We start from the raw sequence: 16827 nt of genomic DNA, 5'->3' as shown, positions 1-16827 counted from the left end.
AATGGCAGAACAATATGGAAAAAGATTGACAGCACAACAGAAAAAGATTTTAAAAGGGTGCACTAATTCAACTTGTAACGTGTCTAGCTTTAGTATATTGTAACATATCAATTGTGGAATTAATCTGCAGATCCTCTGGTTCAAAATGAGATCAAACTTTTCTATGGATGTCAGTTTTTTTAGCAACAAAGAAGGCCAAAATGTGGCCTGCAACAGACAGTTGCTGTTTTTGGTCATACCAATTTCCAGCGAACTTGCCCCCATACCCCCAACAAGCCGTAAAAAAAGGAGTGAGGAGACAGCAGTCAATGACGGTATAAAACATTAAATAAAACAGGTTTTTCAGCAATAATGAATCACAGCAACCATGAGAAGTCCTTGCATATAGCGTGTGCTTGCAAGATAAAGGCTGATTGGTCCAACAGTTTGTGAGATTAGCTGCAAACAGACAGATTCATAGACTGACATACACACTTATGCACACATGCATACATTCAACAAAATGCACGATCACCTCCATGCTTATGTCTGGCAAAAATAACAAAGCCAAGATAGAAGTTAAAAGGAAGATATGAGTTGAAACACTAGCTCTAACCCAGAGTATTAAATAAAGCATTTGTAACTTGTAGTTTAAAACGATCATCCAAGATAAGGGATTTTAAACAACTTTTCCAGTGTGCTGTTCCATTTAAAGTTGCCTCAGCTTTATTAATTGAATTAATTTAAGTGAATTTGTGAAAACACAGTTGTGGCAATATAATATTTTAAGTTACAGCAGCTTTGACAAAGATAACATAAAGGAAAATTCTAAGTCAGACTACCTCCAAGGCAAAAGTTTAGAAATTAGGTTAAATTCTCTTACTTCAAATTTTAATCAAAAATCACTTGCTTTGAGTTATTTGAACTTTTGAATTTTTCAGCAAAAGCATTCTTTTCAAAGTTAAGTTGTGCCAGTTATGGGGAATAAATCAACTATAAGTACTGGGAAAGGAGGTTTCCTGTTGAGGTTTGTCAAAACTTTAAATACAGTGAGAAGTAAGAGGGCAGCCAACCAATAATAGCCTCATAAACAAAAGTGTACCGATGAAATAATCTCTGAGGGGTCAAGGAGGGCCACTTTACCTCTGCATACAGCAGTGCAGAGATGATTTAGTGCCCTGTAGCCTGTTATAAACCTCACTGCATCATGATATACAGTAAATACAACACAGTGGCACCAGCATTACTACACCACATCATTGCCGTTGTCCACGTCAGCGTGCAAAACCCTCCATTTGTCCTCCAAAAATTCCTCCTTTGTCTCATACTCTGCATAAAAATCAAAACGGGTTAATACAATGTGTAAGGTTACTAGTTTGAAAGCCTCTTGGTGAGACTTCTCAGTAACTTCTTCCTTAACTGTTGGAAATTACAGGCGGATGGCATAGGCGTTGAGAGCAAACGACAGGAGACGAACGTGAGGTGAATTTGCGAGGAAGTGAGTGACACCCCTGCCTATTACCATGCAAATTATACGGTAAATGTAATAATTGGGAAGACCAATTTAGCTGGAAGCAATTACAGAGGGAAGACAGATAATTTCTGGGGTTTTTCCTGCACACAAAATTGTCTTTAATGGTACTCTGTTCCCTTTATGAATGCCAAACAATAATGCACTTCTAATGAACTTGAAATGCAGCGACTTAGAGAGAGAAAAGGTGACATGGTGCCAGGGAGTGCTCATTAAAACATCTGCAGCCCGGATTGCGTCATGGTGAAGAAATAGCAGGAGAAAGAGGTGCACTATTAAAATATCTGAGGGTGGTTAGCCAGAGAGCTAAACCCTAAAACACTACAGAATATAGTAAAAAGTATGTGGACAATCCTGTCATTTTGATCCGGGGCTGTTTTTCAAGTTTTTCAATGAAAAGAAATCCAAATGCAACAACAAGCTCCATCCTGGTTCAACATGACAATGCCCCTTTGCACAGAACCAGGTCTGTAAAGAAATGTTTCCCAGTTTGGTTTAGAAGAACTTTACTGGTCAGCAGAGAGCTCTGACCTCACAGCAACCATCTTGTTCCTAGGCTGTCAAATAAGGCAGCTTAGTGGCCCTCAGTGTCTGATTCTGATGCACAAGGTGTCCTTTCGTGACTCCATGACACGAACTGCGCTTTCAACTAAATCCAGTGTTAACCCATTCTTGGCAATAGTGCAATATCAAGAGTGAGATAGTCTGAGTAGAACAGGAAGGGTGGTGGTGGTCAGGTCAAAGAAACACACAACTTTTACGAATGAGACAGGTGTCCTGTTCAAAATCCATTTTTTTCCCTCTTCAGTATCAAGTGACATAGTCCTTCACTTAGTTAAGTGCATAATAAACCAGTTTAGACAGGAACACTTGAGTCAAGGAAAACTTTTCCATTTGCCATACAATATTTAGTGGTATGGCTCTGTTCTCAGACCCCTCTGCCCTTCCTCATGTCTACGCAGAAAGCCTAAGGAGGAGAGAGCACTTCTCCAGCCTTCTGCGTACCTGTGTGGAAAGCTGGAGGCAGAGAGTGCACAGCTCTGCTTGAGATCAGCTGATGCAGCTGGAATGTGAGCTGAGCTTGACACGGTGGCCTTCCTGAACTAATGCTACGCTTGATTTATTTAAACCCAAACCATGGTCTTTTTTTCTAAACCTCATCAAGAAGTTTTGTTGCCTCAGTCTAAAGTAGTTTTGATGACATGACTTGCAGCTCCTGTTGAATTTATTTTGAAAGAGATTTTGTATGTGGCTGAGTGAGATTCAATTCCTGAAGCCAGGTTCCAAAACCTGATGAAAACCAATCACATGGTTGTTATGTACTGGTGTCCATGTGTTTTGTTTGGCTTTCCACATACTTTTGACCACATAGTGCTTATATAAAATAAAATGCATTTTCAGAGGTTTTTCCAATCCTGCTTAGAACACATATCTGAGTGAGGCTCTTAACTGTTTTAGTTTCAAAATCTCATTCTTGTCAAAATCCATCAAATGAGGCCACTATGGGACGAACCAAAATTTGATCTGCAAATGACCACTGACATAACTAAAATGACAAAATGTCCTTTGCACACCCTGGAGTGTTAAGGCCTAACAAATGGCGAAGGACCAACCTGGAAAGACTGTGAGACAAATTTAAAAAAGTCTTATCTGATTTACAGTGGTGGGGTCTAGGAAATTAAAAGAGAAAGACCAGAAAGGACAGAGGAGGAGAAACAATTGACGTTGATGAATCAAGAAAGACAACAAAGAGAGAGAAAAAAGATAAAAAAATAAATACAATAAAAATGTTAGAGTGAAAAGCTGGTGAGAAATGAATGTGGAAATCGAGGAGAAAAGATTCAGGAAAGAAAGAGGACAATGCAGAGACACTTTAAAGATGAAAAGATGAGAAAAAGACACCCAGTCTCCTTTTCAGTCTCTGTGGACACACAATGCTTCCTGACATGTCAAGGTGTCTCCAGAAGTAAACCCTGCCATTAATGACAGTGGGCAACTCTCTCTCTCTCTCTCTCTCTCTCTCTCTCTCTCTCTCTTTCTCTCTCTCTCTTTCTCTGTCTCTCACACACACACACACACCCTTAATAAGAGACAAAAGTGGAGTATGTGACAAAAGCAATTATTCCTGTTATTGTTTTTCTTTGTCTTTTCTTTTGAAGCAACGGAGTTGTGTGTGTGTGTGTGTGTATGTGTGTGTGTGTGTGTGTGTGTGTGTGCGTGCGCATGCACGCACACGTGATCACCATCACTGTCTGATGAGGTTTTATGACGGAGCCAACTGCAACCGTAGTTGCAGTTGGCTCCATGGGGGTGACAGCGTCAGTATGTGTGCACATTGTGTGTGTGTGTGTGTGTGTGTGTGTGTGTGTGACAGCTGACAGGCCGGCACTGGTAAACTGCTATCTGTCACCTACATCAATTAACTTCAGCAATTAGGAAATAAAATAACTTCTGCTGTTCACTGTTCTTTTGAGGAGAGACAAAATTATTTCCTTTCAGGCGGCAGGTACACAGTGAGGTCTGTGAGTAACACAGACAACTTCTGGGAAGTCACTTTCCTGTTAAGATTTTTTTTTCTTTGAGCACCACAAACTGCCATTTAAATGTGGTGAGGCAGACATCTTAGCAGCAGAGATATGAAAATATCAGCAAATACAACCAGAATTGGTAGCATACCTAGAACATCCAAGGAAGAAGTGAGAAAGGTTTAAAGTCCATAAATTGGTTGCTATGTTTAGGTTCTTTTTTAGAATTTTCAAGGTTGTTTTGTTATATGTGTAGTCATGCGAAATCACTTTTTTGTCCTTTTTTTTTTTTTTTTACAAAGGTGGCGTCTAGTATCAAATATGTTGAATGACCCTGGAACTTATTATTTGAAAAACACATGTCCTAAATCCTAAAAATTAAATGATAATCAGTGCAATTCAGACTGACTCATGTCAGTTTTTCTCACCTTCTGGTTTAAGTCTGGTTAGGATTAGGTAAGTATTTAAATTTAGGAATAGATCACATTAACTGACAGAGGCAGTGTTTGGGAGTCACTAATTGTAATTAAATTACAAATTAGATGTTAATGTAATCAGTTACAGTTAAAATAACAGCTACAAATCAAAATGGTGTTTACAAAGGGGTTACATTTGAATGTATATTTATTTCAGTGAAAAGTTAAATGTAGAATATAACATTGGTTCTATTGCTTTGCATCTTTTTGCAGTGCAGGAGTGCCTTCTTTTGGCATAGACTAGTTCCATACATTTTTCAGTTTTGTTGCCCAGTTTAAAACATTTGTTAGAAAAGTAATCAAAATATAGTCAAATATAATAACTTAAATAACTCTGATGACATAATTAAAATACTAACATTACTTATTACATTTTCAACAAGGTAACTTCTAATCTGTTAATTATAATATTTCAGAAGTAACCTTCCCAACATTGACTATTGGCAGGAAATAGGATGTGAGCAGCACTGGTGCCAAAGTCAAAGGCTTTATTGACCTGACCCCAAGAAATGACTTGTAAGGGAATCTTAAAAACCTGTTTATGACACTGATAATAGCAGCAAACAACTATCTGCTATGTAAAGACACAGCGGAGTCTGTGTATGTGTTGTAGTAGTCAGTTCAGTGTGTGTGCATCCCACTGGGTAGCTTATCATGAATCTTAGATAAGCTGTGCTCGGAACGTTACATACAGCTCCTTTAAATTTAGGAAATTTAAAGAAAAGACCAATGGTGTTGCTTTTTTTTGAACCCCTTTCAAAGGCAGTTAATTTCATTTAAATTAGCAACATTACCAATAAAGTTTCACTAAGACATCCTCGTGAGTTTTTTTTCTAAATTCATTTTGGTGCTATTAGTTGAAGGAGAGTGGACACAGTATGTCTTGCAATATTTTCTATTTTCTCCAGTGACTCTTTTAAATCCTTAATAAAAAAAAAAGTCAATTTAACTGTCAATAAAAGCTGTGAGGCTGATTTACCCTTGGTGCTATCAGCACAAAACACGCATCAGAATGAGCGTATGCATGATTGAGAGGTACCTGAGTGATTGATTATGTCTAAGGAAGTGTGTGTGTGTGTGTGTGTTTATGAAAAAAAACTATTGAGTCTTTGTTTAACTGACTGTGTCTGCTGGGTGAGTGAGTAATTTTGTTTATCAGTAAGTTTGCGCAACTGACTGATTATGTGTGTATGTGGGTCTTTGGGCAAATTCGCACAGGTTGTGTTTTGTGTGTGAGGGCTACCATGATTTTACGACTCGGAGTGGATGGGAGGTGTGCTTCTTTTAATGAAAAGAAAGGCTGAGATATTCACAGAAACTCAGTTTAATGTTAATATCTAAGATTTTTATGGTAACTACTGTATGATTTTTATGGTATTATTTTATTGTAATAACTGTTCATACTAAGCTCATGAACACACCGAAGTTGGAAGAATGACTTCCGAACTGGGGAAATGGGACAATCCAAGGATCACATGAATGCAGCATTAATTTTGCTTTCGTGGTCAAGATTCAACAGGACGTTACTTGGTTAAGGCATATCATCAAAAGTTGTACATGAAAATCTGATCAGCAAGACCCAAACCGGCACCTGACAGGATAATCGGTCACTTGCTGGACTGTGAGCAGATGTTGCTTTGGCTTTCCAAAAAAAACCCCAAAAAATGTGGTTGGTAAAAATGTTGTCAAATTCCACCCAGCTACCTGTCAGAATCAGTTTCTGAGTAACTGTTATGCAAGAACCAGACTGTATAGTGACCAAATAAAAACACACTTCCTGATCCTCCATATTGGGAGTTGGATGTCTGGCTAATGACCTCATCCCATAAAACAAACAATCATCATCTAAAACACCTTCCATAGCTTGCTGGTTAATTCAGTCTCCAGCTGCTGGTCTTGATTAAATCCCAGGGGGTGCTGTCTAGATAAATATCTAATGACAAACTGAGCATGTAACATTTAGGATGGCTTTGCGAGGCCTTAATTATGTACTTTGGCTAATTCGTGTTACCCTTCCTTTAGCTAGCAGAGGCAACAACATCTGGTTGCTGAAATGACAACTGTTCATCCACTAATTCTTCAGATTTTTTTTTTTTACCTAGTACACAGCTGTGCTGCTCTAAAGGCCTCAGCCAATTTGTAATGAGATGGTCTTTGCTTTGTTCAACCTTATACATCATTTTATGTTTTCTACATCTGTCCATGTGAGACTTTTATGCTAGGACATTGTCGCCAGTGGACATTGGTCAAAGGAAGAAAACTAATTCACAGCCATACACAAGGGATTATAACCAGTCATTTGGGGTAGATCTAGAAGAATTATTAAGGCATGTAAAGTTACATTGGTTAGGTTTAGGCAGGTGAAATTACACAGGTGATGTTCAGGCAAGTAGTGTTACGCAGGTTATGTTTAGGCATGCAAGGTTAGTTATTTTTGGGGAAAAAAAACATGATGACGAGATACCTTAAAAAAAACGTAGTAAAGTACATTTGGTTTCACACCGTTCATATTGCTCTCTGGGGGGAACATACTTTATTGTTTGACCCCAAAACACCTCAACCTGCCTTCTTACACGAACTTTGACTCTTTATACAACTTCACTTTTTCACTGCCATCAGCACAATGGTCACATAATTGCAGCCTTAGGGATCATTTGGGTTATTCACAAATTACTGTTTTTTTGTGATTGCGTGAGTTTTATACAGATTGTGTGCATTACTTTTCATAGGTATACATGAGAACAGTCCATGAGAACAGGCTAATCCCTTTAACCTAACATTTGTCTTTATTATGGATAACATGCAGCATTGCATCATTTTTTTAGGAGAAAACACTGGAGTTGTGTGTCGAGTTTTAAGTCAAAAGAAATGCAAGGAACAAACAAAAGTGACAACAGGGAGTTATTAGCTACATGCTTGCTTCTACAGTACTATAGTATAATGTATAATGTATGTATAAGGTATAGGAATAAAATTAGAATTTAACCAAGCAACAGAAAAAAAAATTAACATGTTCTACAGATAGTGACAACAAGATCCAAAACATGTTGGGTTTAGTCTTCTTTACGTCAACACGTGGGTGAGGGGAAAACAAATTGTCAGCAGAGGAGGTTCCTTAAATAACCTCAGTGTGTACCGTACATTCACATACATTCATTCTTTAATGTGTGTGTGTGTGTGTGTGTGTGTGTGTGTGTGTGTGTGTGGGAGGGGAGAAGGGAATGTATGCAGTGCTCATGTTTGAGTGTGTGCTTTAACAGGTCTGTGTGGGTGTCTGCACTTCTTCTATGTGTGTATGTACATGAAGTGAGAGTGGGTGAGCATGCTTGCTTGAGTGTGTGTGTGTGTGTGTGTGTGTGTGTGTGTGTGTGTGTGTGTGTGTGTGTGTGAATGTGAGTGTGTACATGTCGGTGTCTGTGCAAGCTTGCCTCAGAGTGTGTTTTTAAGTGTGTGCTTGTGTGTATTTCTTTATGCATGGGTACATGTGTTGGAACTGTTTTTGCATTTGTGGCATTTGACAAGGCTGCTCCTTTGTTTCTGTATAGTTTTGATTCCTTCTTACTCTCTCTCTCTCTCACAAACACACACACACACTCACACATGCACATGCACGCACACAAGCACACACTCAGCCACTTCTTGGTGTGACGCCCAGATTTGAAATGCATAGCGTTTCTGTTGCTTTTAATGGAATACCACTGTATCTGCCTCGGGGGAAACGTAAACCTACTATTCCAACACTGGTTTCCAAATTGATACACTCACTTACTGAATTCACATGGCTCTTTCTTCCCCCTTCTCCTTCCTACAGGGTGTTTTGCTGCTTAAATCTGCACCGCGCCAAGGAACGGCCTCGGCAAGTCGGGCGCAGCGTAACAGTAAACACAAACTAGTGTCAAATTAGCATAACCCAAGGTCAAAAACAATCATTTCCCAAGACCCCATAGATCAATTTTGTTTTCGCAAACGAGAAGCGAGCCAAGAGCCGTGCGCATGTCCTTTCCCACGCCTTCCCCGAGCGAATACTCGCCCCGGGTGTTTGCTGTAAAACAATCATTAATATTCATGGTGCAGAACATACACACTAGCGTGGGGCTGCCGCTGAAGCTAAGCAAGCGTTGCATCAAAATTTATATTGTACAACGGTAGGCTGCCTTTGTTCCTGTGAAGCCCCGTGGGGACTGTGGGAGCCTGGCATAGCGGCGGTGTGAAGCACAGAGTTAGAATGCAGAGGAGGTACTCACGATCGGGCTGGCATTGATGTAATCAGAGTTGCCTTGGCTGTTCTCCACCTTCAAGGTGATTCTGGAGTGATCATCTGGAACACAAATGGAGGAATTCAGCGCTTTTTGTCTCAGGAATGCAAGTGCTGCTCAGTGGCCATATTACATGCACTGCGAGTAGATATGCTTTGCATGTCTGTTGAACGTATAGGACTCTCCTTGATGTAAATTTCCACAAGCAGCTAAGTAAGAATGTTTCCGTGACCTTAAGAGTAAATTCCCTTCTAGTATGTCAAGGTTGTTTCAGCTCAGAATAGAACAAGTTTCAGTTCACGGATTAAAAGCCACCAAGTGACTTGTCTGAGAAGTCCCCTGATACTCTTTGATTTTCCTTGGAGAATTGATCAACTGATCTCTGACTTTTAGAAGGCACCTCTAACAATTCCAACACAGCTGCCAGACAAAGAAGGTTTCTTCGAACCAGGGATACGTTACATTTGTATGTCGTGAAGCAGATACATTGAAAATTAATATATTTTAGTTTGGTTTAGGCACAAAAACCACTTGGTGATGTTGAGGAAAAGATAATGTTTTAGCTCCAAATACCCAGTTTTAGAGGCACATCTCTGATGGAAAAGAAGCAATTTCTCAATGAAAAACATGATGCTGTCATCAGTGACGGGTCATTACAGAATACCAACATTTGGTGTCTAAATAGCCGCTCAAAACTGACTAGCTAAATCACAACGAGTTGGTTTGATGGTATGGAGCAGTGGTATGAAGCGTGGCAGCTGTCTCGCCTAGGTGACACGCCATTCACCTTCCCCTTTACCTCCAGATGACAGTCAGCTCGTACAATACATCACTTAACCCTTTGAAACCTGGATCAACTGGATCACGGGATCACTTTTCTTGTGCTGCGTTTGGAAGCCTTTCACAAGTATTTAAACCTTTGGACCCTAAACAATTTGGATATATTTCCCTTGAAAATGTGGGGAAAAAGAAATTAGCAATATGGCTAAGCTGGCAAAGTAATGTCCCGCAAATTTTTGAAAATTATGTAAAAAAAAAGGAAAAATGTCCAGAAAAATGTATTTCAAATTAGAATTTATATTTTTCAAATTATGGTACAGAATCACAATTATTTTTAAGAACTTTTGCCGATTATTTCTGTATGAAGCGTGCAAATATAACATATTCGTGGTTTGCAGAAATGTACAGTGGCAACACTGTCTGGAGACTGGACTCTCAGTTCAGCACCAGGCAGTCATCCATGAGAAAGTATTTCACCAACGGGGATGGCTAGATTCTTTGAGCAGAGAGGGGTTAAATTCTGAAACTCTGCATCTTTCCAAATTTGTCATCTTTGGCCAAGTTTTCTTTTTAACTGACAGGATTTAATTTTAAATCTTAAGGAAGCTTTCATAAATATAGAAACTGTCACTGCATTGTTACTGTGCTCTTTTTAGTGTATTTTCTTAAAAGAAATCAATTAAGTCTTTGTCTTCTTTGTGCAGCAGTTTGTCTAAAGCATGTTAATTGGCTGTTAAACACTACAGAAAACAGTTCATCGCTCAATACAACAATTAATTCCTTTGGAGAAGTTTTTAGAGAATGTTGTGCAATCCTTCTTTCACTTGGTTTAAAGATCACAGACTTGGAAAAAGGTGACACATAAACATAATATTTGTGTAAAGATGCCATTTTCTATATTCTAAAACTTTTGGATAAATTAGGTAAATTTAAACAAATGTAAGAACTTAGGGAGTTTAACTGAATATGTAGCTGTTTTGTTCACCGCCATTAGACGCAGTGTGCATCCAGTGTAGTTTGGAATTGGATTTCAGCTTCAGGAGGATCTGCCCTCCATCCTCCCTGGTCCACTGAAATTTTTTTGGGAGTGGCAAATATCCCTTTTTTTTTGATGGTGCTCACTTGCGAGCAGAACTCTCAAGTCTGCAGAGATAGTGGCAAAACAGTTTTGAATTTTCTTTTTTTTTTTCGAAGAAGAAGAAGCCAGTGGTGCTTCAAATAGGAAGCACAATTTATTCCTGACAACCTGCTTTCCCTGCTGACAACCTGGATTTCATTAAGCCTGGGCCCGCTGGAGAGAATGGAACAGCACTTTTTTAGATGGGCTATTTCCACAGAAGCTTAGAAATTTTAATCATTGATGAGGTCGGTGCAGGAGAGCTTTAATAGAAAACTAATTTACAACCCTTCTGCCCACTGCATCTGCTCCTGGTCTCTGATAATAGAGGCCGGGCTCAGAATATAAGGAGAGTATGTCGTAAGGTGGTGAGAGTAATGTCACCATATTTGGAGGGCTGGCATCAGGAGGTGTATTTTGGTTCCACTTAGAAATTAACAGTTGTCTGCCTTCCATCAGTGAGGAGGCGATAATGCAGTCTTTCCAATCCATGTCTCTGGCTGTTATCATGCCAAATGTGGTGCTCTTTAGTTCTGAACATGTTCTCTGACAATACAGAAAATGAAAAAGAAGACTGCAGATTGACAATTAAATCGACTACATTATACTAAACTTTACAGATACGGTATTAATGACAATAACACCTGTTTGGTAAGAGCAACCACAAACTGTAAAAAATAATGGATGGTGCCACCATGACATCAACCAATAGTTTGTGGACGCCTGTTCCGAAACCTCAAACTTGGCCTTTAGGCCATGGCCATCTTGGATTTTTGGCTGTAAATGTGTTTATTTCTGCTGTCAATTTAGGCATTTTAACATATCAGTCTTTGGGGATTGACCCTGATTTAGAGCCAGCCTCAACAGGCAAGAAAGTGCAGTTTCTGGGACTTCTACATTGAGTTCATTTTTCCACACCAAAGATTGGAACTAGGGATGTCAACGGTTAACTATGAGAATATTTTTTACAGGCTAACATGTCGATCTATAGGATAACTAGGGAGGACTGGATGGTGGGGATAATGATTGAGTGTGGCCACTAGCCCTCACAAACCCAGTCTAAAGAGAAGAGGTGAGCACATTTTTACATTTTAACATGGCTGGCTGAATGTCTGTCCGTAAAGCCAACAGAAAGTGGGAAAAAAGAGGCCATTTACATAATTATTTACAAATAATAATTTACAAAACAGTAAAATTTGACCATCTTGAAATGGATAGCACTTTGAAGTGCAGAGCTAAGCCTCGCTGAGGCGATGGAGCTCTGTAGTAAAATGAATGATTGTTTGGTATTACACTTCTTTAAATAAATCAGTTTGTTACTGATTAATGACCTTTCAAAATCAAAATTAACCAAAACTTGCATCTGGTTTAAGGCACCGTTTGTTTAAGACCACATGGTCCAGTTTTTACTTGCCCATATGCTAACTGTGTTTTTTGCAGATATGTGAACATAACTAATTTGGCAAAAACTGACATGCATGTCATGTGGTCTCGAGCACAAACAGAATCATTCATTAACATTATTAACATTATCTATCTTTGAATAACTTAATGATGGACTTGGAATTTTCAGGGGCAGTGCTGATATAGCTAATGTTTATGCCGAAGTCTTTTGCCAATTTTTAACTTGTGTGGCTACTTTCAAGATAAGAAATACCTCCGAAATCTATGTCTTTAAGTCTAAAACAGCAGACAGAGGTTGTGGCCATGAAAGTCCCCACTAAAATCAAGGCTTAATGCAAGCAGCAAGCGTAGTAGTGGTGGATACTAGAGCAGTGGTACACTTGCTGGATCACTTTTTGATTACAACTATCTAAATGCTAATGTGGGCTCGCCCACTAATCAAACTAAGAAATGGAGAGAGCTAAGAAAAGAAACAAATAGAGAGAGTTGATTGCTTACAGGCCACAACAGCAGTGGAGCGGTTCTTCTTGGCGTTGCCATCCTTCATGCCGATGGTGCAGGCGTTGGGTTCTGCCTGATAGGCACACAGCGCCTCCCACTCCTTCTCCAGGCGATCCTTGTTCTTCATGTGATCCTCCATGTAGGACTGAAGGAGGAGAGAAAGAAACGAGGAGGTGGTGAGCAAAACAGAGACACAGCACAGGTTTGTACGTGGATTTCTACACCCCTTTCATCACTAAAATATATTGGTAGATGTTTATTATTTTGTTTTCTTTTATTTGTATTCATCTTTGTATTCTTCTAAGCCAATCTTTATCTGCCTGAAGCACCAGACAGATAGCTTTTACCTCTGTAAGGAGAGTTTCAATCAATTTGTCAATCACAAAATTTCCCATTCTAGCCTGTGATTCAACTTCAAGATATCTAGCTTTCCAAAACTTTATCAAAGGCGGTTTGTTTGAATCTCAGAGGAGTGTAAGATGGAAGAGCAGGTTATTTTGTCGATCAAAAGGAAAGTCGACTAAATACATAATAGTGCTCTTTCCTGTGATTGCCAATCAACTTTTCACTTACTGTCTTGGACCTATGTGGCAAAACCCACCCATCTGACACTCCACTGAAAAGAAAACAAAGATACTGTTTTACCCAACCCAATCGGCAGAATAAATGCTGGCATTGCACCTTGCTGCAAACCACAGCTATGTTACATTTGTACATTTCATATGTGACAAATATGTGAAAACTAGACATTTCTATACACTTTACTCCCAGCTCAAAGCACCAGATGGTTGGTTTACAATTCTTTACTAAAACAATAAAATTGGCATAAAAAAACAAAACTCAAGACATTATATATAATCCTTAAAATTAAAAATTCTAGCACTCAGAAGAATGAAAACTACTAGAATTAGGTCCATTATGAGCATCTGGTTGTTCACTCTTTAAATCATCTTTTGTGTTATCAAACCATGTATGAGTTCTCAAAGGTGTTTTCCTTATATCGTCAGTATCACCAAAAAACATTGTAATGAGAGTTCATATCATTTTAAACTACCCTAGTCATGTTTCAACCACAACCACTTTCAGCCTGGCTATGACCTACCATGCAGTATTTAAGGAAGACATTGTGACTTTGACGAACAGTCTTGCAAATACGTTTAAACCATAACACCATGGCAAGAACAGAGTGTGTTAATCTGATAGTTGCTGGTGTAACTTTGTTGTTTTTTTATAGCAGTCTTGAAAATCAGCCGCCCATGCGCACAAAATATGGATGGTACGATCGTTTGTAATGGATGATGGAACCAAATGAGCTGGTGTGGTTCTTTAAATGGCTCTGGCGATGATTTATAGTGGCAGTTACAAATGGGGCTGATCCTAATCAGAATTAGCTTCCAAAAAAGGCCTAATGGCTTTCTGCTAAAATGAGAGGAGTTTGTTAAAAATGGAAGGCAGATGTCCAGCTGGAAGGTTATGGAAATAGAGTCTTGATAAAATGCAGATAACACAAATGCGCGTATACTTAACAAAACTCTACAAACATTCAGCAGGTCATGTTTGTTGTTTGTTAGTCTATTTGCGAGCTTGAACAGCGGGCTCCACGTCTTCACAGTGGCATTGTGTATGGCCAAAAACACACACACACACAAACACACGGTGTAACACTAGCCTTTCTTTGTTGCAGTATCAGCTCTCTATTATATTTGCTTCAGAGCTGCTAAAAGCAGAAATGATGTAACAGGAAGCCGCAAGCGACGACCCTCCACCTGCACACAGACGCTTATCAACAGCAGGAGGTCTGAATCCTTTTTAAGACACACACACACACACTCACACACACACACAGAAAGCAAGCATAAAGGAAAATGCACATACACACATCTAAAGCACAGTCCACACATAAAGGTTTTTATAAAGGTCACATACACAAAAACACAGTCTACCCACACATGCTCACACACACAAAAAACAAGCACACACACATACACTTGCACACACAGTTCCATATCAGTCACACAAAATCCACGCAAGAAAACACATCAAGCGCACACTCAAATCCACACACGTAAAACCACAAAAAGGGCACGTGCGTACAAAATACCCATTGGCACACACACACACATACAAAAACGTATGGATGCAAAAATTCTACATAGATCCAAAGAAGCATACAGGAATTCACTCTTACAGAACACACACACACAAACACACACACATACACACAGACACACACACACAAACACACACATACACACGCTTGGTACACACACACACTGTCTTACATCAGATGCACCCCACCACCCTCTACCCCTTCCCTCTCTCTCTTTCTCTAATGCCAGAGTAATAGGGTTTTGTGGCTGTGTAAAGGGATTACTGCAATCCAATCAGGAGGTGCTGAGATCACCATGTGTCGACCAAACACTGAATAATCCCCTTCCTGCGGGGGGGCTTACAGCTGCCAAAGGTGCTCAATAAAAAAAAAGAAAAAAAAGAAAAAAAAAAGCTACGCAATATGACTCTGCCCGAGCCGCCATTGTGGCTCTGACGCACCATTGCTGAACACCTGTAGGAAACAGCAACATGATAGATGGGACCGCTTGAGAGGTGATGTAATGCAGCAGCCATTTTGGATCGACAGAGAGTAAAGGGGAAGGGGAAGTGGGGTACTGTTACTCAGCAGAGAGGTTTCCAGTGGCAGAGAGTAATCACATATATTTATCAAGTGTTGTTTAACTACAGTTTGACTAAATGTCAAAGGGATATACTGTACTTTTGACAGCATTGATCATACAGTAATGAGTGTGCAGTTTAGGATTAAATACAGTAATCTTAATTCTTAATAAATATCATCTCTTATCATAGATTACTATATCCAACAGTTTATGGAGCTCTACATTGACCAGCTTCAGGATGACAATTCTGCTTACTTGTTAATGCTTTAGTAGTGATAATTTACTAACAAAATGAATGCGTAACTTAGTACTTTTACTTTGAAAATAATACTTAAATAAAAATAAATAAATAAAATATACAGACAAAGTAATCCCTCTCAATAATCACTTTTGGCCCACTAGCAGTTTTTGGCATTGTAATTTTTTATTATTCTGCACATTGTTCATTTCTCATTTTCTTTTTGTTTTCTGTTTGGTTTGTTTGTAGGTGTTTACCCCCACAGCGCTCAGGTGAAGTTGGAGCTTTATAAAAAGGTAGAAACCAGGTGCCAGACCGAAAGCAGCAGGCATCCAAGAGGCACAGCGCCAAAAACACCCCAAATATAGCGAGGTGAATCACCGAACGAGAGTGAATCTGGTATTTACTTTGACTTTTTTGAGAAACAGTAACCTACAATCCTTATTATTACATTGCCAGCCAACATTTGTATATAGGGCCCATGTGGGTAGTAAATTGGCTAAAAAATGGGCACTATATGGGATTGTCCACAGGTCCCATAATAACCCCATGCAGGTGGCTTTAACCTAATGGGCCCCAGATAAGATGACCATTTTGGGCTTATATTCACTTAGTATCAAAGTAACTTTTGCGGCCCACTTGAGTAAATCCACCCAGATGGGCAGCTGGAATGGGGCCATACAGAACCCATGGACAACCCTATATAGGGCCCATTTTTAGCACATTTACTGCCCACAAGGGCCCCACATACAAATGTTGGCAGAGTGCAACTTTTACTTCATAAAAGTACCGTAATACTTCTTCCAGAATTTTGGGTGGCATAATGGCTTACAGTTAAAACGAAAAAAGAAGCATCTACATTTTTATTTTATGTTTGAGAAAAAAGAGAAAATTGTGTCTGAATTGTATTGAATCTGTAACATATCTTGTTGGTGCTCATGTCTTCTGGTATGTTATGTCAGTAAATGTACAGCAGTCATTATTTTAAAGAGCATATTAATATGCTTTTATAACCAATGAAAAGGTGTTTTAATATAGCTCTCTATATGCAATTATACATTTTCTATGGATTTTTTAAACATCAACTGTGTTTGGAGTATATAAACTTTTGATGGCCAACACTACTGAATTTGGATACGTTTGTTTTTTCCAATATTTTGTTGTGATACTTAATATACTAACGTGATACATTTCAACCCAAATATACATAAAGTATCTACTGTTTTGAAGAATTTCATTCCTATAATAACACATTTGTCATTATTTTGTCTGATGAAAATATTGCATCAGCATCATTTTTCTGGTCCAGTTTGGCATGAAATCTTCTCATTTAAGAATTCCACAACAA

General features: G+C 39.0%; 1 protein-coding gene across 2 annotated transcripts in view; it reads right to left on the bottom strand.

Annotated features, from left to right (window-relative positions):
* slco5a1b (solute carrier organic anion transporter family member 5A1b) overlaps nt 1-16827 on the bottom strand; it is a 259950-nt gene that overhangs the window by 35387 nt on the left and 207736 nt on the right. For both annotated transcript variants that reach the window (XM_042498012.2, XM_042498014.2), the window contains exons 15-16: nt 12567-12714; nt 8756-8829 (exon numbers count right to left, since the gene is read on the bottom strand). In XM_042498012.2, coding sequence (XP_042353946.2) covers nt 8756-8829; nt 12567-12714 — 222 coding nt within the window. The remainder of the gene's footprint in view (nt 1-8755; nt 8830-12566; nt 12715-16827) is intronic.

Source organism: Plectropomus leopardus, chromosome 12 (genome assembly GCF_026936395.1).
Source record: "Plectropomus leopardus strain MGB_pleo_1.0 chromosome 12, ASM2693639v1, whole genome shotgun sequence".
In the NCBI taxonomy this organism is placed as follows: domain Eukaryota; kingdom Metazoa; phylum Chordata; class Actinopteri; order Perciformes; family Serranidae; genus Plectropomus; species Plectropomus leopardus.
This window is presented reverse-complemented; position numbering and strand designations above follow the sequence as displayed.